The following is a 16,636-nucleotide window of genomic DNA, read 5'->3' as shown; positions in this document are numbered from 1 at the left end:
CGTAATCCAATTTCACTCACCTGGATCTGCGCGTCGTGGGATCCTTCATGACCATAGCCTCTGAGATATCACCGTAACGTCCAAAGTAATCGCGTAAGCTCTCTGAAAGTAAGATAAACGTAAGGAAATGGGTAAGCAAAATGCACTGAATAATCAATCAAAAGCGGGTTTATGAAATGTCCTGGGGGTTACACTCAAGTACGGCCATCAAAATCACGACGCCAAAGTTACTAATTTTGTTACGCGCTTAATAAAAATAAAACCCAAATCAAAAAAACAACAAAACTCCACAACAAAAACAAATACGTTAGAGAGAAACGAATTTCGCGTGAAGCCCAAATAAACAAACTGGTTTGGGAGACCCGAAAATGCTCCTTTCCGCTGACAGAAGGATTCCCCTTAGATGTCCTTCTCTGCCTCCCCCTTGCATACGCAACTGGACATTATTCACATGCATACACAGAGTGCACAGAGAGAAAAGAAAGAGCAACATCTAGTATATTGTCACATCTGTCCTATAAGTTACAGAGACTTTCGTTAACTTTAAATTACTAAAATTGTGTTTATAAGTATTTAATATTTAAATAAAACAACCTTTATTCAATTGTAAGCGTAACCAAACCTTCTTCTTTGTAAAATTTTGATAAATTCAATTGAAACCCCATTTTTAAGTTAATAAATTATATAAATACATTAAATGTATCCCCATTTATTTTTAAATACTAACAGCACTTGTCCAAAAAATATCTTAAGTCTAGTAAATAGGTCCCCAAATATTGTAAAATCTTATTATCCATTAAAAATGTAAATATATTCCAATCTTTTCCAAACTCTACCTATATTTATTGTCTCTGTAAACACATACAAAACACACACAGACCACTTCAGAGTCGCTGCTTTGGCGGTTGCCAGCGGCAGCTGTTGTCTGCGGTTTTGCGAGCTAATCTGACTCTGACTCCAACCGGAGGACTCGCAGGATTCAGGACGCCGGAGGAGAGAGAGAGAGAGAAGGCAGAGGAGTACCCTGGTCCGGATGGAAGCACTTCAGCGGCACGTACGCACACAAACGCAACACTGAAGTTATTTCAACAAAATTGCCAGACTGGAGACGAAGGGGCAGGGTATGGGGCACACGACAGATACCAAGGCTCGTTGGCTGCGATTTAATGCAGCAAAAACAAGCAAAATAAAAAAAATAAAACCGATAAAGTCATCTCTCATGGCTATGGCCCTTGCTCTGGTCCCGGCTATGGCTCTGGGCTGGTGGGAACCCTAATCCAGTCGAGTGTCGACGCTGCCGTCATAAATTCAAACTACAATAAAAATTCAATAAAACAAACGATTTTGCTGCTCACGCCGCCGCGTGGCCAAGACGCTCTCCAGCCATAAATGTGGTGCGAGAAATCGCACCCTTGAAGCACCACCACCACAATCACCACCACCACCATCACCACCGATCCCAGCCCAAAATATCGCATATCGCAGCAACACCACCACCAACTTACACACACGCACCAAAAACCAGTCTAGAGCAACTAGTTGCGCCATGTTTCGATGCAAAAAGGAACACTCGAAAAATAGAGTATAATGTTGTAGAAATAAATATAAATTCATTTAATATATAGAATAAAGGAAAATAACAAAATTTGGCTTAATAAATATAATATATACTTTGGATTTTATGAACAAGAAAATACTAAGGATGAAGGCCCAGTTCTTGTGATAATTCTAAGACTACAGAGCTCTACTACTTAAAAGGTCAAACCAACTTAGATCACAATAAATACTAATATTGAATAAATAAGGATTAGGAAGGACATGTCTTTAGGATATCAAAATAATTATAAAAATTTACTGAAAATTCTCAAACATATATATCATATTAATAAATATTAATATAATCCATTTCCAGACCTCTTCCCTCTTTCTAAAAGTGCATAGAAAATCTAAGTGGAAAAATGGCTTGTGGAAAATGGTTGGCACACACACACACAGACACCAGTCAAGTGGGGGCAATGCAACGCAAAACGCGAAGCGCGTCGCGTGATTTACATAAGTATGCACAATAATTATGAACAATAAAAAACAATTTGTTTGCTTATGACAGTTTTGGAACCATAAATAACAACAGCAACTGGCGCAGAGCGCGGTTCGAGTGGCATTTTGTGGATGTGGAAAATGCTAGGAGGGTGGTTGGAGAGGAAAAAGTAGTCCTCTGTCTGGCCCGCGTGTGTGGCATGCAAATTGATGGGGCAGCCAAAGGGTTGCGTTCCATTTCGTTACGTTCGTTGCGTATGTGGCGCTGCAAAGTATGCTACACTTTAAGTTTTAATGGGCAATTGCCGCTCTCTCTCTCTCTCTTTCTATGCCGGAGCGAGCAGACAGGAACAAAAGGGTGCCCCAGGTGAGGCAGGTGAGGCGACACTATTCTATGGCATGACTTGCCCATTAGTTGAAGTTGAGGTGTAAATAAACCAGTTGGGGTTACGTTCTACCCTTCTTCTTCTTCTTCACCCTTACGAAAAACCCCAGGACTGTGATTGAGTGGGTCACGGGAAATGAGAATTCGCAGGTCATTTGTTTCGCTGGCTCATGAAGTTATAATAGCAGTCGGTGGTTATGTGATTTTTATGCACAATTTTTGTATAAATTTGAAGAGATTTTAGTTTTAACAAATTTTAAATAAGAAGGTAAATGGGTTTTTAAGGGATTTAAATTAAATTAAAGTTCCCTATGATGCATTGCGTTGTTTTCTGTTCTTCAAAGATTTATCACTTCTCAATTAATTCCCAACTCTATTCTCTTTCATAACTCACTCAATTAATTCCCATTTGTTTATGATTTAGTATCCGGACTTCCGAAATCCCGGTGAAATGTCAAACTGAAATAAGACGTCATCAACGTGTCAATCACAACATGTGCTATAGCTTAGACACGGTGCTGTTCTCTTCTGTCTTTCTGCCCAATTAAACCCCCCATTCGCCCACGTTTCTCGCAGTGCAGTCTCTCCCCCCTCTTAAGCCCCTTTCGCTGTCAACTGAATGCGACGTTCAGTTTTTGAGTGACAGCTGCAAAGTTTGTTTTGCATTTCATATTTGCAAGCTCGTCTGCAGGCCTCTCCTCCCTACTCTCCCTACTCTCTCCCTCTCTGGCAGTGCCAACTGTCACTTGACCGGCCAACAGACCCTACTCTCCTCCCCCCGCCCCCGCAAAAACCAACATGGCCAATAGAAAAGCTGGCAAACAAAATAAATGTGTAAATGTGAAGAAGAGAGCAAAAAAAAATGGGAAAAATAAAAGGAAATGGTCAACAAATTAAAACGCGGCAAAATAAAAATAAAATTAAAATTTATTTGCTACACGAAAAAAAGAACGCAACCCAAGAGCTGTGAAAAATAAAAAGAATAAAATAAAATACACATAACAAAAGAAAGAGAGGGAGGAGGTGGATGAAAGAGGCAGCGACAAGAGCGAAATATATTGTAACGGGCCAAAAGCCAAACTTGGATTTAATTAAAATGTTTACCACAGTCATTTCATTTTCATAGCCAGCAAACATAAATTTTGAAACGCACCCAGGGCGGGGGGCAGGAAAAACTGGAAAACTGAGGCAGCTGAGAGACAGAGGGAGAGAGAGAGAGAGCAAGCGAACCGCAGAGCGAAACAGCTGCAAGAAAATGCCAAAAACCATTAAACTTGCCCCCTCCCAAAACACACACACACACTCACACAAAAGTGGAAATTTTGATTGTTGCATTTTTGGTTTGGGGTGAAACAATAAGCGATAAACAAAATAGGTTCAATCTGGAAAAGAAAATGAATTTGCAGGTAATTAGTTCAAGCAGGCTCAAGCACACACACACACGCACGCACACACACACTTAACCGAAATGATCCCAAATCCATTTAGTAAGATTATTTATAAGAAAACTCATGCCCCGAGACCTTTGTGCCATGCCCCAACTCTCAGCCGAAGGCAATCCGTTCTGCGGTTGCAGGCATATTAACCCCTTAACGTCCTACCAGGCATGGCATCCCTTAACCCCTCTTCCCCCCCCCGCCCCAAAAGGTCCCCTCAATAGGCCACCGCACATGTTGTCAAAAGCACAATGCTGAAACCATAAATTTATGTGCTTTCTATTGTTTTTGCCAAAGAAAGCGGAAGTTGTGTGTGCTCTGCGGTAAGCAGAGGGGTGGGTAGGGGGGATGCTAGAAAATGCGAGGGGTAGGGGGGTAGAGGGGTAGAGTAGGGAAAAGCACAGCAGGAAAACAGCAACAACACAAAAAACCAGAATGAGTGAAAAAGGTGTGCGCAAAGGGATTTCAATCAATTGTGAGGCGAACTGAGGCAACTGGCAGTCAGAGCAACAAAAACTAAAGCTCAGTTCTCTGTTTTAGCTCTGCTGGGAAATGCAGTGAGAGAAATCGTAGAGTAACCAAATTAATTATGTTATGTGGAGCTTAATTTTTACTTCATTTAAGTGGATACTCACACCTTTCGGTACAACTAACCATTTAAAATTATCAAAACTAATAAATTATGGTTAAAGAAGATTAAAAATGGTTTTAATAAAAAATCTACAGAAATTCTAAATTTATTTTTTATATTTTTTATTTTACTATATAATTTGTTAAAAAGGATGGAAATACGTATTTTAATTTACACATATAAATTATTGGAAAAAATCATTCTCAGAGTTATCAAATAATAAAGCTAAGGTCACACTATTTTAAGACCAAATATAATTCATACCAGCGCAAGGTCCTACTGATTTTAGTATCCTAGCAAAAGGATACATATATTTTTACGTTGCATTTTAAGCTTTAATTTTCCGAATTTCTTGAAATTCTTGAATTTAATTTTCCATTAATTGTTCTCTCTAGCTTATATAATGAAATGCAAAGTAGATTTGAATCTTTTAATTTTATTAGACTTTTAAAATATATAATCCATCCTCTTTCTGACTCCTAATCAATTTATTTTATTAACTAAAAACCTTTAAATATTTTCCTAATTACTAAAGATACCTTAACTTAAAATATATTAACTTTTTCACAGCGCATCGTTTGTTGGAAAACGCAAATTGCTATTTTGTCTGAACAGCAAACGAGATGGCAATTCACTGGCACAGACAAGGACGGACAGAGAGAGAGGGAGTAAAAAAAACAGGACCATTTACATGGACGCAGGGAGTGAAAGAGAGGGGCGATAGACCAGTAGAGCCTTGTTGTAACACATCCCCGGTCGTAGCATCATTTTTCATGCGCTCCAACAACTTTTGACAAAGGTCGGTCAAGCAAGTCTTAAAAACTTTGCGACAAGACAACGCACGTTCCGTTTTGAGACCTCCCTGTGACCCCTCACCCCCGCCCCCCTTACACCGACTATCTATGTATCTGCCCCGGAAATATTCGCCCTGTGAGGCCGCCTGCCTTTCGCTTAGTGAATTACGCCGGCTTTAAGGGGTTAAGGGGCTCAGCCCCCGAGGGCTACGGGGTAACAGTTGTCGCTGTTTGCTCTTCGCCCTAAGCCGTAAATAATAATATTTGGACAAGTTGCCAGGACGAGAAATCTATATAGAATATAGCATTGAATGCCCTTATATGGCTTATTTTAATACAATTATAATATATTACTAATGCATACATGTATTTAACATGCTTAAATCGCTTTTAGGTTTCTAAATTTCACTCAAAAAATGATTGCAATTCATTAAAAAGGTGTTAAATAAAGGAAAGGAAAGTAAAGTAGTTAACTGACAATTGATTTTAAAACCTCTTTTCTATAATTTTTATTTAATTTTCTTCAAGTAAATGTCATTTATAGAAGGGGTAGCTAAATAAGATTAATATTTATAAGGTCTAAGTATCAAAGATTAAAAGGTGTTAAGGAAATGTATTTTTATTTACGAATTAGAATTGAGTAAGTATAAATTACTAAAAATAAAGCTGTAAGAATTATGGAAATATAGAGCTCAAGACTTAAATCTTAGTTCATTTTAATAATAATAAGACACAAAAATAAAATCTTAAATAAAATTTCAAGACAATATAATTAAAAGACCCCTGGTATTTCTTTGCAATTGTATAAAATATACTCAAAAACATAACTCTTGTTTAAATCCAAATTGCAAAATACAAATAACACAATACTGTTAAAAATTTTTAAAAAATTTTAGCAAATCAACAAAGAAAATATAGACAATTTCAAAACTCCCCCCTATAACAATATCTCAGAAAACCCCTGCAACAATTCGACTCAGATAAGGATCCACCTTTGATCTCTTTTAACCTAATCTCTGGCCCCTATAAGAAATAACTGTTTTAATTAAGTTATGCTCAAAAGACTTTCAAGTTTCGTTTTCTGTGAAAGTTTCGCGGTAAACATCTTCATGCATATGAAACTAAGCTCTCCGATTCTGGGATAGATAAAATATACATATATTTAGCAAAAACTGTCCCACATGTGGCGGCCTTCACCCCTTTGGATCTGGAGAAAATCCTTTTTCCACGCAGAAATCCCTTAACCCTACTCAATGGCTCACAGAGAATGGAAAACTTGTTTACAAGCGTCAACATTTTCACCTGATCTACGGAAAATGTTTGCCGAAGTTGCTGCGATTTATGGCAATGGCAAGTCATAGACTTATGGATTGCTATAACTTCCAAAACGGCACTTACCATAATTGCATTGGAAATCGGAGATATTCTGGTCGAGATGAAGGGGTCCAAGAGGGCCAAGAAATTGGCAGTCGGCAACTTTGAATAATTTATGTGCGTTGCGTTCAAAGTTGAGGCGCACAAATTAAAATCAACGCACAAAATGATTGATGAATGGCCAAAGTATTGCTGGTTTCCAGCGACCAGTTCCTGGATCCGCTTTTGTTCGGGTCAAGTCATTTAAATATGGCCATCGGACAATGGGTCACAGCCACACACAAGGTAAACTCCAAAACTAAACAGAATGTCAAAAATCAAAGTCCAAACTTGATGGAAGACAAAGGCCAGAAAGTAGGCAAGTTGAAGATGCGATGGTTAAACAAAAGGCGGTGAAAACTTTCCTCGCACACAAAAGCTAAAACTTTCGCAGGCCAAAAGAAAGTGGGAGAGCTGCTTGCTTATCTCTGGAAGACACTGGACCAAGTCAGGACCAAGGGAACTCAGGGAATCGGAACTAAGGACCCAGGGTAGCATCAAAAGCATGCTAATGTCCAGCCCTGGCCGCAATACGCCCACCACGTAAACAATAACGCAAATTGAAGAAAAGAAACTATGATCGACCATGGTATACCCTAAGGTTTGTATATAAAACACTTGTGTGTGTATATAGTGGCTTAATATATAAATTTAAAATTTAATTATACCACGTAATACCAGACCATTAGTCTGTAAAATTGTGTTGCATACTTTAGAGCGACACACAAGTCCTTCAAGGAGTGTTGTAAAAATAATGCAGAAATCATATTTGAAACTACTTCAAAGCATATCTTACATATTTTAAATAGAACGAATTTATTATACATATATTTCCCCATATAACACCCATACAATATACCCTTGACCACTATAATTATTGGGTATAAAAACGGGGCCAGAAGAGACAAAGGCCCAGACAAGAGCCGAGAAGTCAAGCACAAAAAAGGGTCAAGATGGCAGGAGCTGGAAAAGTGGAAGTGGAAGAAATCCCCACCAGAGAGATATCTCCTCCACGCAGGATATGCGATGGCGACGCATACGAATCAATTGATTTGCGAAAGTGTGGCGGAGGAGGAGGCGGAGATGGAGGCGAGACCAAGCCAGGATGAAAGGTCCCTTACAGAATGCAAAGTCTCTCCGCTCGTTTCCTATTCCGTCTGCTTTCTCTGATTTTCTTTTTTTTTTGTGTTCTCTTTTGTTTTTTTGTTTTCTGTTGCCAATGCAGCCAAGTGGAATAAATTTCCAGCAGTCAAGGTAAATCGTCGTGGAAATCACTGAAAGCAAATTAAAAAGTAACAGCCAGGAGAAAGGGCAAAGGATGACCAAAGTCAGGTGAAGTATGTAGATAGATATGCCACCACTTGCAGGGACACTGATAAAAATGAAAGGGTAATGGAATTACTTATGAAGATTAAAGTGAAATAATTATAATTACAAAATTTAAACAACATATATATATATGTATAAAATGTTTTATTATACCAGATAGAAAAGAATCAAAATAACATGGATGTATATCCTTTTTGAAATAGGAATAATATGTTTATATTAAACTATAAATAAAATAAAATATATCCCAACCAATTTTCTTCCTTTTTTATCAAAAGAACATAGTAATCCTACTAAGAATTGAAAATGAACTTAAAAGAAAAGATTTAAAGATATGGATGTTATATTCAAAATATTAATAAAATAGTTTTGTAAGCACTTATTTCAGGCATCACAGATATCAACAATGTGTCAAAAGCAGACTCCTCTAAATATATTCAGTTTTAAGATGTAAACATTATCAGTTCATAAATCTTTTATATACATATATTTTCCCTTAGTGCACCATGATATATTTTCTATAAAGAGAGACAGAGTCAATAAGGATGATGGGGATAGAGGAACAAAAGGGTCAAGCGTTCGACGCAATAAACCAAAATGCGACTATCGGGCCAAAGGAGGCGGTGCCCCAAAAACGTAGCCGTAGGATGGAGAAGCTCTAAAGGATTTCCTTATAAATTATTGTGAATTTATGCGAATCATTTCCAGTTGGATTGCCGCCGCGATGGCGATGACGAAGCCTCCCCGCCGTCAATGGGAGGTGGAGATGGAGCAGGAAAGCCGCGAAGGATTTTAACTTTATAATTGAATCCATTACTTAAGAACGTGCGTCCAAGATTTCGACGTATTAAAGTGTTGGAACAGCATCCCCAAACCCCATTTCCATCCAAAATCCTTACCCAAGCCTCCTGCAATCTCCACCGCTGATTGCCAAGGGTAAGGTTCGAGTTAAGTTCTTGGTTTGTTGGCTACACAAAAACCCCGAAATAAGTTTTAATTACGGGCATATGATGGTGGCCGATAATAATAATAATAATAACGGCGAGCGAACGCAAACGAAACGAAACCGAACCGATCCAAACGAAGCGTTGGAAAAACTTTTGGCGCCCCGGCAACGTAGACTGACTGAAAAATTCTATTATAATTAATAGCAGAAAATTATGAAATTAATGCAAAGCAACGGGAGCAGAAAATAAAATAAAAAAAAAAAAAAACAAACCGCCAGAGAAGAAAAGTGCGGCAGAAAGTACACGCACAGCAGCTCAGCCAGAACAGCAGCCCGAAATTGGATTCATTAAAAATTGAAGTGGGTTTCGTGGCGCAGGCCGAAGGACGCAGGATGCGAGCGAGCTTGAGCTTATCCCAAAAAAAAAACTTGGAATGCAGCGCAAGGGTTTGCAGAGTACAAGGGGTCCTTCTTCTGGGGTCCCTTCAAGGATCCCCGGCAATAATTGAATCTCTCAGGTCTCTTTTGGCCCAGAGTCGGCATAGATTTCTCCAATCACATTTCAGCTGTTGAAATGTTGATGAGGGACAGATTAGAGGTTACAAATTTGGCATTCCACTGAGCGGATAATCAGGAAGTGGACTCGCTCGATGGGGAGTTACTTGTGGCCTGTCAGTTAATAGAGTTGGTATTTCAGACTGCAAAATAATCTAGGGTTTCATAGTCCTCACTTTACACAGGAAGAAGTTTGAGTATATTTACTAAAGCTATTTCCAATAATATTCATTTAATATTAGCTAATTATTGAAGTGGTTAAATATACAAAACTAATATTCATTATCCAATGAACTCATTTAATTCATAAAATAATTACAAATTTAAATTTAAGCTAGACATAATGCCAGATTTTATAGTTACCATAAATTTCAATTAATTTGAAGTGCATGTCTGCAATCTGAAATAATGTATTTAATTGAAGTATCAAATTAATTTGCACAAATTAAGACATCAATGCTTAAATTTAAATATCTACAAAATCCACTAAATCCACAGAATATTCTGTACAAAATTATGTTAATAAAATTGAAATCAAATAACTTTCTTTTTGACACTTTTATTTGGAAAAGTTTTTGTGTTCATTTCATAGTTAGGATAACATCAATTTAATTTCAAATTAATTTTAATTTGACATCTGCGAGTTAAAATAATATGCAATCATTTAAAGTTTATAAAATAACATTGGAATTGATATTTGAAGTCACACATTAATTAGCGCAAATTGCAATAAAAACATGAATTTTCATTTAATTCTGTTGAAAACCAGAGAATATGGTCTGGCAGCGTGGAGCTGCTCTTTAAGGATTTAAGTTTAGCCTACGCCAGGATGATGTATACTCCTCTTATCTCCATTTCATTTCACTTTTCAACTGGATTTTCTCTCTGGTTTTTTTTCCCACCACCACCCCGTTCTTGTTGCACGCAATTTTTCATACTAATTACCAAGCAATTTAGTTTTGTGTTTACACTCACCGTCGGGATGGCGGACTGACGGGCTGGCGGGTTGGCTGGCTGCCCAGTTGATTGGCATTGGCAGCGGCAGGTGGCCGCCTCATTAGTGGCTTAACTTGCTATACAAAATGTGTGGCACTTATGGCCAACACAACTCAACGGAACGGCACAGAACGGAGCTGAACAGAAGTGGTGGCAGCATGAAACATGAAAAAGCAGCAGCATCAAATTGACACTTAAACGAAGGGGCAGCCGGGTGCCAGAGTCAGTGGCAGTGGCAAGAACGGGGCGGTGGAAAAACAGGAAGGCAACAATAAGCAGCCACACGTTGACCAGCCGAGTGGCTGGGGAAATGCTAAAACGGGGGAAAGGGAAGTGGTTCCAAGGATGGGAGCTGCAGGAGCAGCAGGAGCAGGAGCAGGAACAACAGCATTACCAACTGTGTAAACAAAAACGATGGCGTCGAGGACAAGGCAACAGCTCTCACAAACCCTTATGCACTGAAAAGAAATATCTAGGATATGTTTACTTTATCTGTTTTATTATAAGTATTTTGAGATTGCACAAAGAAATTCATATACAAACCTAAATGGTATCTCAAAGTTAAATTGAAGAGGAGAGATGCTTACAGAAATTTATAAAACTATCTGATCAAGGATAAGGCTTGATTATACAGGCGTTTTATCAGGGAGCCGCTTAACAACAACAAAATCGAGTGCGAATATAACCACTTAAATGCCAAACTCCGAACCTATATTCATTTTTATAAATCGATGTTATGGTTGATTTTTATGTCTTTCAAGAATCCTTTTCCCAATTGGTTTTCCATTTATAGAAATTACAGCGATGCGTCCAAGAAAGTTTTCGATAATATCAGGATTTCTCTTTAAATGCATCATATATCGATTATTTCAATTTCGATAACCCACACATTACGATACTTTCCATATGATGTTGAGCGCGATTTTGTGATAATACATAATAAATTTTTCTTCCAATATTTGTTCCTACCATCTTCCGTTTTATATGATTTAAAAATCTTTCAATAATCTAGGCAAACTAAGAGATGATGAAAGATTTCTTAAGTGATCTATTTTTCGTGACATTTGAGTTAGAAAATTGACAAGTTCCAAATCAATTTTCAGTAAAATTTGAATGGCTTCATGTCTAAATTTTTTCTCTGTGCACCAAACGAGAGCAAAGGATGTGAAGGATGAGGCTGGGGTAAAACGACAGCGACAAAGCCTGCCACATATCAGTCAGAGATGAGACACAGCGACAGAGACGCAGACAGCAGCGGCGACGAGAAGAGAAGGACATACAGGGGCCCAGAGAGAGATCCTTTAAAGTCGACCCGGGCACTTGTTGGTGTCCATAAGCTGGCTGGGCAAACAGGCAAACAAACCCAACTAACAAGCCATAAGATGACAGCCTGCCAGTGACAAATTGTGCCAAATCGAAATGGTAAACAAATGCCGGGCATTGAAAGAGAAATGCCAACGGAGAAATGCCAGGATAAGGCCAAGAAACAAGAAGCGAGAAGCGGGGAAAGAGGCCTCTCTGGCCAAAACGGAAGCAACAAATATGCAAATTTTGCACATCTGCTAATTTGCTAAGCTGAAAAATATGAGCAACAGATGGGGGGGGAGAGGGAAAAGGAAACTTGAACCCAGAAAATATTGATGCAAGGCAATCAACTGTGCCACGGGGCGTATACGCAATATTGCAAAAGGGAAGCAGGAGAGGAGCCAGGAGCCAGGAGGCAGGAGGCTGGACGAAAGGACCACTAGGCAAAAGTGGCCACAGATCATAGCTCACTTCGGTCCACTTTGTGCGGCATTAGCTAAACAAATAATCATTACATTTTCCATTTGTTTTTTGAATACATACATACATATATATATATTTATCTGTGCTCCAGGTTTGTGTGCTTTATTTTCGTGTTGTATTTTTCGGGGGAGTGTATATCGATAGCCTCGCAAATAAAAATCTCTCACGCATTCTCGGCACGTACCACATGATTCCCATACCACCCTACCCCCCTTGGACAACTTGCCTCTCATCACCCAGCCCCCCCCACTTGACGAACAAACAGCTCTCGAGGCATAAGCCACTCCCCCAACCCTCGAACGCGCAACGCCCACACCACGGACTTGAGGAAAAGGAAAATCCCCCGCAGTTTCCCCCCCATTTAAAAAAGTATCAATTTCATTGTTACGCGAGCTCGTTTTTTTTTTTCTGTTCCTCTCTCTTAGTGTTTTGGTTCTTTATTATATGGAACATCCCTGCAGAAGAAGAGTCTTATGAATACCACAAGCAGCTGATAAAGAATAACACAGTAAAGTGAAGTGGCTAGAGACTAAAGTATAGAAGAGATTATTGAATACAACAACAACAAAAATCCAAGCACTTGAATAAGAAAAAAGAGAAAATCCTCAGGCACGCAAAAAAAGTTTACACAGGAAATTATGATTATGCCAAAGAAGATGGCAGGGAAATCCAGAAGGAAGGCGGAAAAAGTAGTCTTGGAAAAAGAGAAAGGTTTTCAACAGCCTTAATTAAAAACTAAAAACATTGAATAAAGTTTTTGGTTAAAGGATTAAAGGGTGAATAAAAAAGCAATATATATAAATAGGTATAAGTTTATAATGAAAAGGAAATTTTGTTATACAAAGAAAGCTTAGATATATTATAAATATATTATATTAAGAATGTTACAAAATAAGTTTAAATAGCAAATTAGAAGAAAGGTTTTGAGAATGTGTGATAAAAATAAAGAAAATTTATGATAAAATGACTCAAAGAACTTTATCTATACTATGATATACTTTAGTATTTTAAATCCTCATAACCATTCTATAAAATATTGTTTTTGAATAACAAATATTAATGATACATTTTAATTATTAATTTAATAATTTAATTATAAATAAAATTTCAAAATATAGATTTAAAGTTAGAGCATTGAAAATTCGTTTTCCTTCTCTCATCTTGCCCGATTTCCTCATTTTCATTTGACTGTGCAAAGTGAAATAAATTTTGAAACGGCAATTGCACGAGGGACCCATGGCAATATTAGATGAACATTTTCCAGCAGGACCCCGGAACGAAGAGGACCGAAAAGGGACGACGGGCAGCAGGAGCAGGACAAAAAATTATTGCCCGGTCATGACGTGAGTTTTCATTCGACTTTGACTTTTTGCATAAAATTTCAATAAGGCCAAGTAAGCAAATGAGTTTTTCTTCGAACGTTTTTCGTCTCTCTCTCCACTTTTTTTGTTTTTCAACAACTGCTGCTCCTGCGCTGCTTTCCTTTTCCTTTGAGTAGATAAAGTACCAATAGTTTGTTTTAAGGCTCTGTGTCCCTAGTGTCAAATTGAGCTAATCAGGCTCAGGTTGGGCCAAGAGCTAAGTTCTGGTAACTCAAAGGTGGGGGATGGGGGATGGGGGATGGAGAGGATAATGCATCATTTTGTGGTCAAAATGGCAAAAGCGTTAAGTTTTTATGGCCAACGACTTTTTGGATCTAGACCAAAAATAATCTCCTGCTGTTCCCCAGACCGAGTTTTGCTGTTTGTTTGCTGCGAGTTTCGCTCGTTTGCTGTGTATTTTATTTTATCGCTGTTGGCAGGCAAACCAAAACAACAATAAAACCAGTCAAAAAGCACTCGAAATGCCAAATGAGTTGAGCTGGGCCCCGCCCACCTTTCGCCTAATGGCCCACGCCCCCATGGGCCCACGCCTCCCTCCGGAAAACTCCGAGCAGCACCTCCTCTCCCCTGTGTGTGTGAGCTCACCTTTTGCAATTAATCCGTGGCTGGAAAAACCAACAAAACCGCCGCCTTCTCTAGGAATATTTTTGGCCCAAGAAATGGCATGGAAAATAGTACCCACTCCCGCCTCATTTTTGGTGTTATCTCTTAGCATTTCGCTTCGTTTTTCATAAACAAAACGAGGAAATCTGTTTTGGCTGCCAGAGGAGAAAAAACAACAACAACTTCCAGCTGCAATTTGGCAGCGTTTTGCGGCGGGGATTCCCCTGCCAACAAAAAAACTCCCTAAAGCCCTGTCGCAATTGCTGCTTTTACTGGTGCTGCTTTTCGGTCTCAAGTGACAAATATTAGAGGAGTCTTTATCGCTAATTAGACTTGGTAGCCGTAAATCTGTTGTCATTTGTTGTTCTTTGCCGTTGTCACAAGTATTTCTGGCTAAAGTCAAGCTGTGCGAATGCATTTTCAAGTTTGCCAACTTGATGCCGGAAACATTCGAGACTCGAAGGAGTTTCAGGCTAAGAAGTTAAGCCCTCAGCTCTAGTAGCTCTAAGGGTAATGCCAAAAGGGGAAATGGATCTGGGTGTATATATATATCTCAAAAGTAATGGCAGGGGAAGTCGAATTTAAATGAGGATCAAAATGGAATTGAATCAATTTTGTAATAAGTATGAAAATGTAATTAATTTGTAAGAAGGTTTTTATTATTATATTTCAGATATTGCACTTATTTCTTTAAGGTCTTAATCCATTAATAACTTGTTACCATTCATAGCTTGACTGTTTCCAAACTCTTAATTTATTTATGTGTTCGAACATATATTTATTTATTTAAATAAAAGCCTAACTAAAATCTTATAATATTTAATACTTTAACTATTTCCAATTGCAAATGATAAAAACCATAATGAAATAAACTCAATTGAACGAAACCCTTATCACGACTAAAGACTCTCTCTCTACTGTGCAATTATTGTTATTTTCCGAGCACCACATGCGGTGGTAATGGCAATGACAGTGGCTAACTATGGAAAACAATGGCCTTGGATTGCATCCAGCTGCCATTTCGAGAGGATGGCAGACGAAAACGATTCTGCGGATACGGATTCACCAGCGAGACAAACGACAAGCGACACTGAAGGAGGAGCAGGCAGCATTCAGCAGGCTTTCTACGATTATACGAATTTTTTATGGCACATATGAGACTAATAGAGCCAAAGGGAAGGGAAGGGCATACAGGGGAAGGTGGAGCAGCTGGCACATGCCAAGAAACGAGCCGAGGCCAGTGGCAATTTATGCGGCTCAGTGTTGCATTAAATGTACAGTGAAATGCTTGAGTTAATAAAAAAAGAGAAATACAAAATATAAAAAACAGCCAAGCCAACAAAAATAGAAAACCCAAACCGAAACCGAAACTGAAACCGAAAATGAAAATGAAAAAGGAGCCCAGAAGGAGCTCAGAAAGAAATCCTTCAGCCGCATCTAGCTTGAAGTGTGGCCGGAAATGAAGCGTCCCCATTTGGAGGTAATAAGTGTTTTTGGGCTTTTGTTTTTGACATGCCCATGATGAAGTGGGGTATTATGGTTTCCTCGTGCAGAATGTGACCAAATGCGGTTTAATCTGGGAAATAAACGTGATCAACATAGATTATTTGCCGAGATTTCGCTGACAAGGATATCGAAATTGTACTCTTGGGAAGCATATAACTTTGTAATTTGAGAATGCTGTAACAATTATTCTAGTATTCACTTGAATTTACATTAAAATTGTTTAGATTATAATTCAATGAACAATAGTCAAATAAACTTAGAAGCGTCTATTGCAACCTTATAAATTGAATGCCAAAAGTTTCACCAGGCATTATTATAAAATATATTTATTAAGGACCCAATATTCTACTGTAATCCAAGGTTTTACTCTTTAAACATATCCTTTCGTGATCTAAATATTAAAAATCAAGGAAATATTTAAAGGTATACCATTAAAAGGTATAGGAAAACGCATTCCCCCCTTTAACTGGGTATAGCAAAACTGATCAATATCACTTCTCCCATGTTACAATCTAGTTTTCCTGCTACGGAAAATATTTTCCAAAGACGAGCACAGGGAAAGCAGAGTAAGGAATCCCGGGAATTACAAAGACCATATACCGAATCCTGGGCCTAACCAAGCGCAACCAAAAACTTAGTTAACATACGCACACCCAGCTTGGGTCGGCTCGTCCTGAGCTCACTTTCCCCTGGAATAAGTGTGTGTGGCGTGTGTATGATAAATAGCTTTCAATTTATATGCCTCGAGGGCGGTCAGGCCAAAGTTTTTGGCTCCGGGATTGCGGGGAATGCGAAGTGGAGACTTAAAGGTGTTCAAGGGTCATTTATCAGGCAG

The 16,636-nt window shown here is 38.5% G+C and overlaps 1 protein-coding gene across 13 annotated transcripts in view; it reads right to left on the bottom strand.

The window, feature by feature from the left end:
• Rbp6 (RNA-binding protein 6) overlaps positions 1 to 16,636 on the bottom strand; it is a 208,851-nt gene that overhangs the window by 130,888 nt on the left and 61,327 nt on the right. For all 13 annotated transcript variants that reach the window (XR_015271841.1, XR_015271843.1, XR_015271842.1 and 10 more), the window contains exon 4: positions 21 to 102. Coding sequence is in view for 9 of the 13 variants with exons in the window: in XM_086833449.1 (XP_086689575.1) it covers positions 21 to 102 (82 nt within the window). In the remaining 4 variants the exon portion in view is untranslated. The remainder of the gene's footprint in view (positions 1 to 20; positions 103 to 16,636) is intronic.

The sequence above is a fragment of the Drosophila serrata genome, unplaced genomic scaffold (genome assembly GCF_035046125.1).
Source record: "Drosophila serrata isolate PLE 108 unplaced genomic scaffold, ASM3504612v1 contig_272, whole genome shotgun sequence".
NCBI classification, from domain to species: domain Eukaryota; kingdom Metazoa; phylum Arthropoda; class Insecta; order Diptera; family Drosophilidae; genus Drosophila; species Drosophila serrata.
This window is presented reverse-complemented; position numbering and strand designations above follow the sequence as displayed.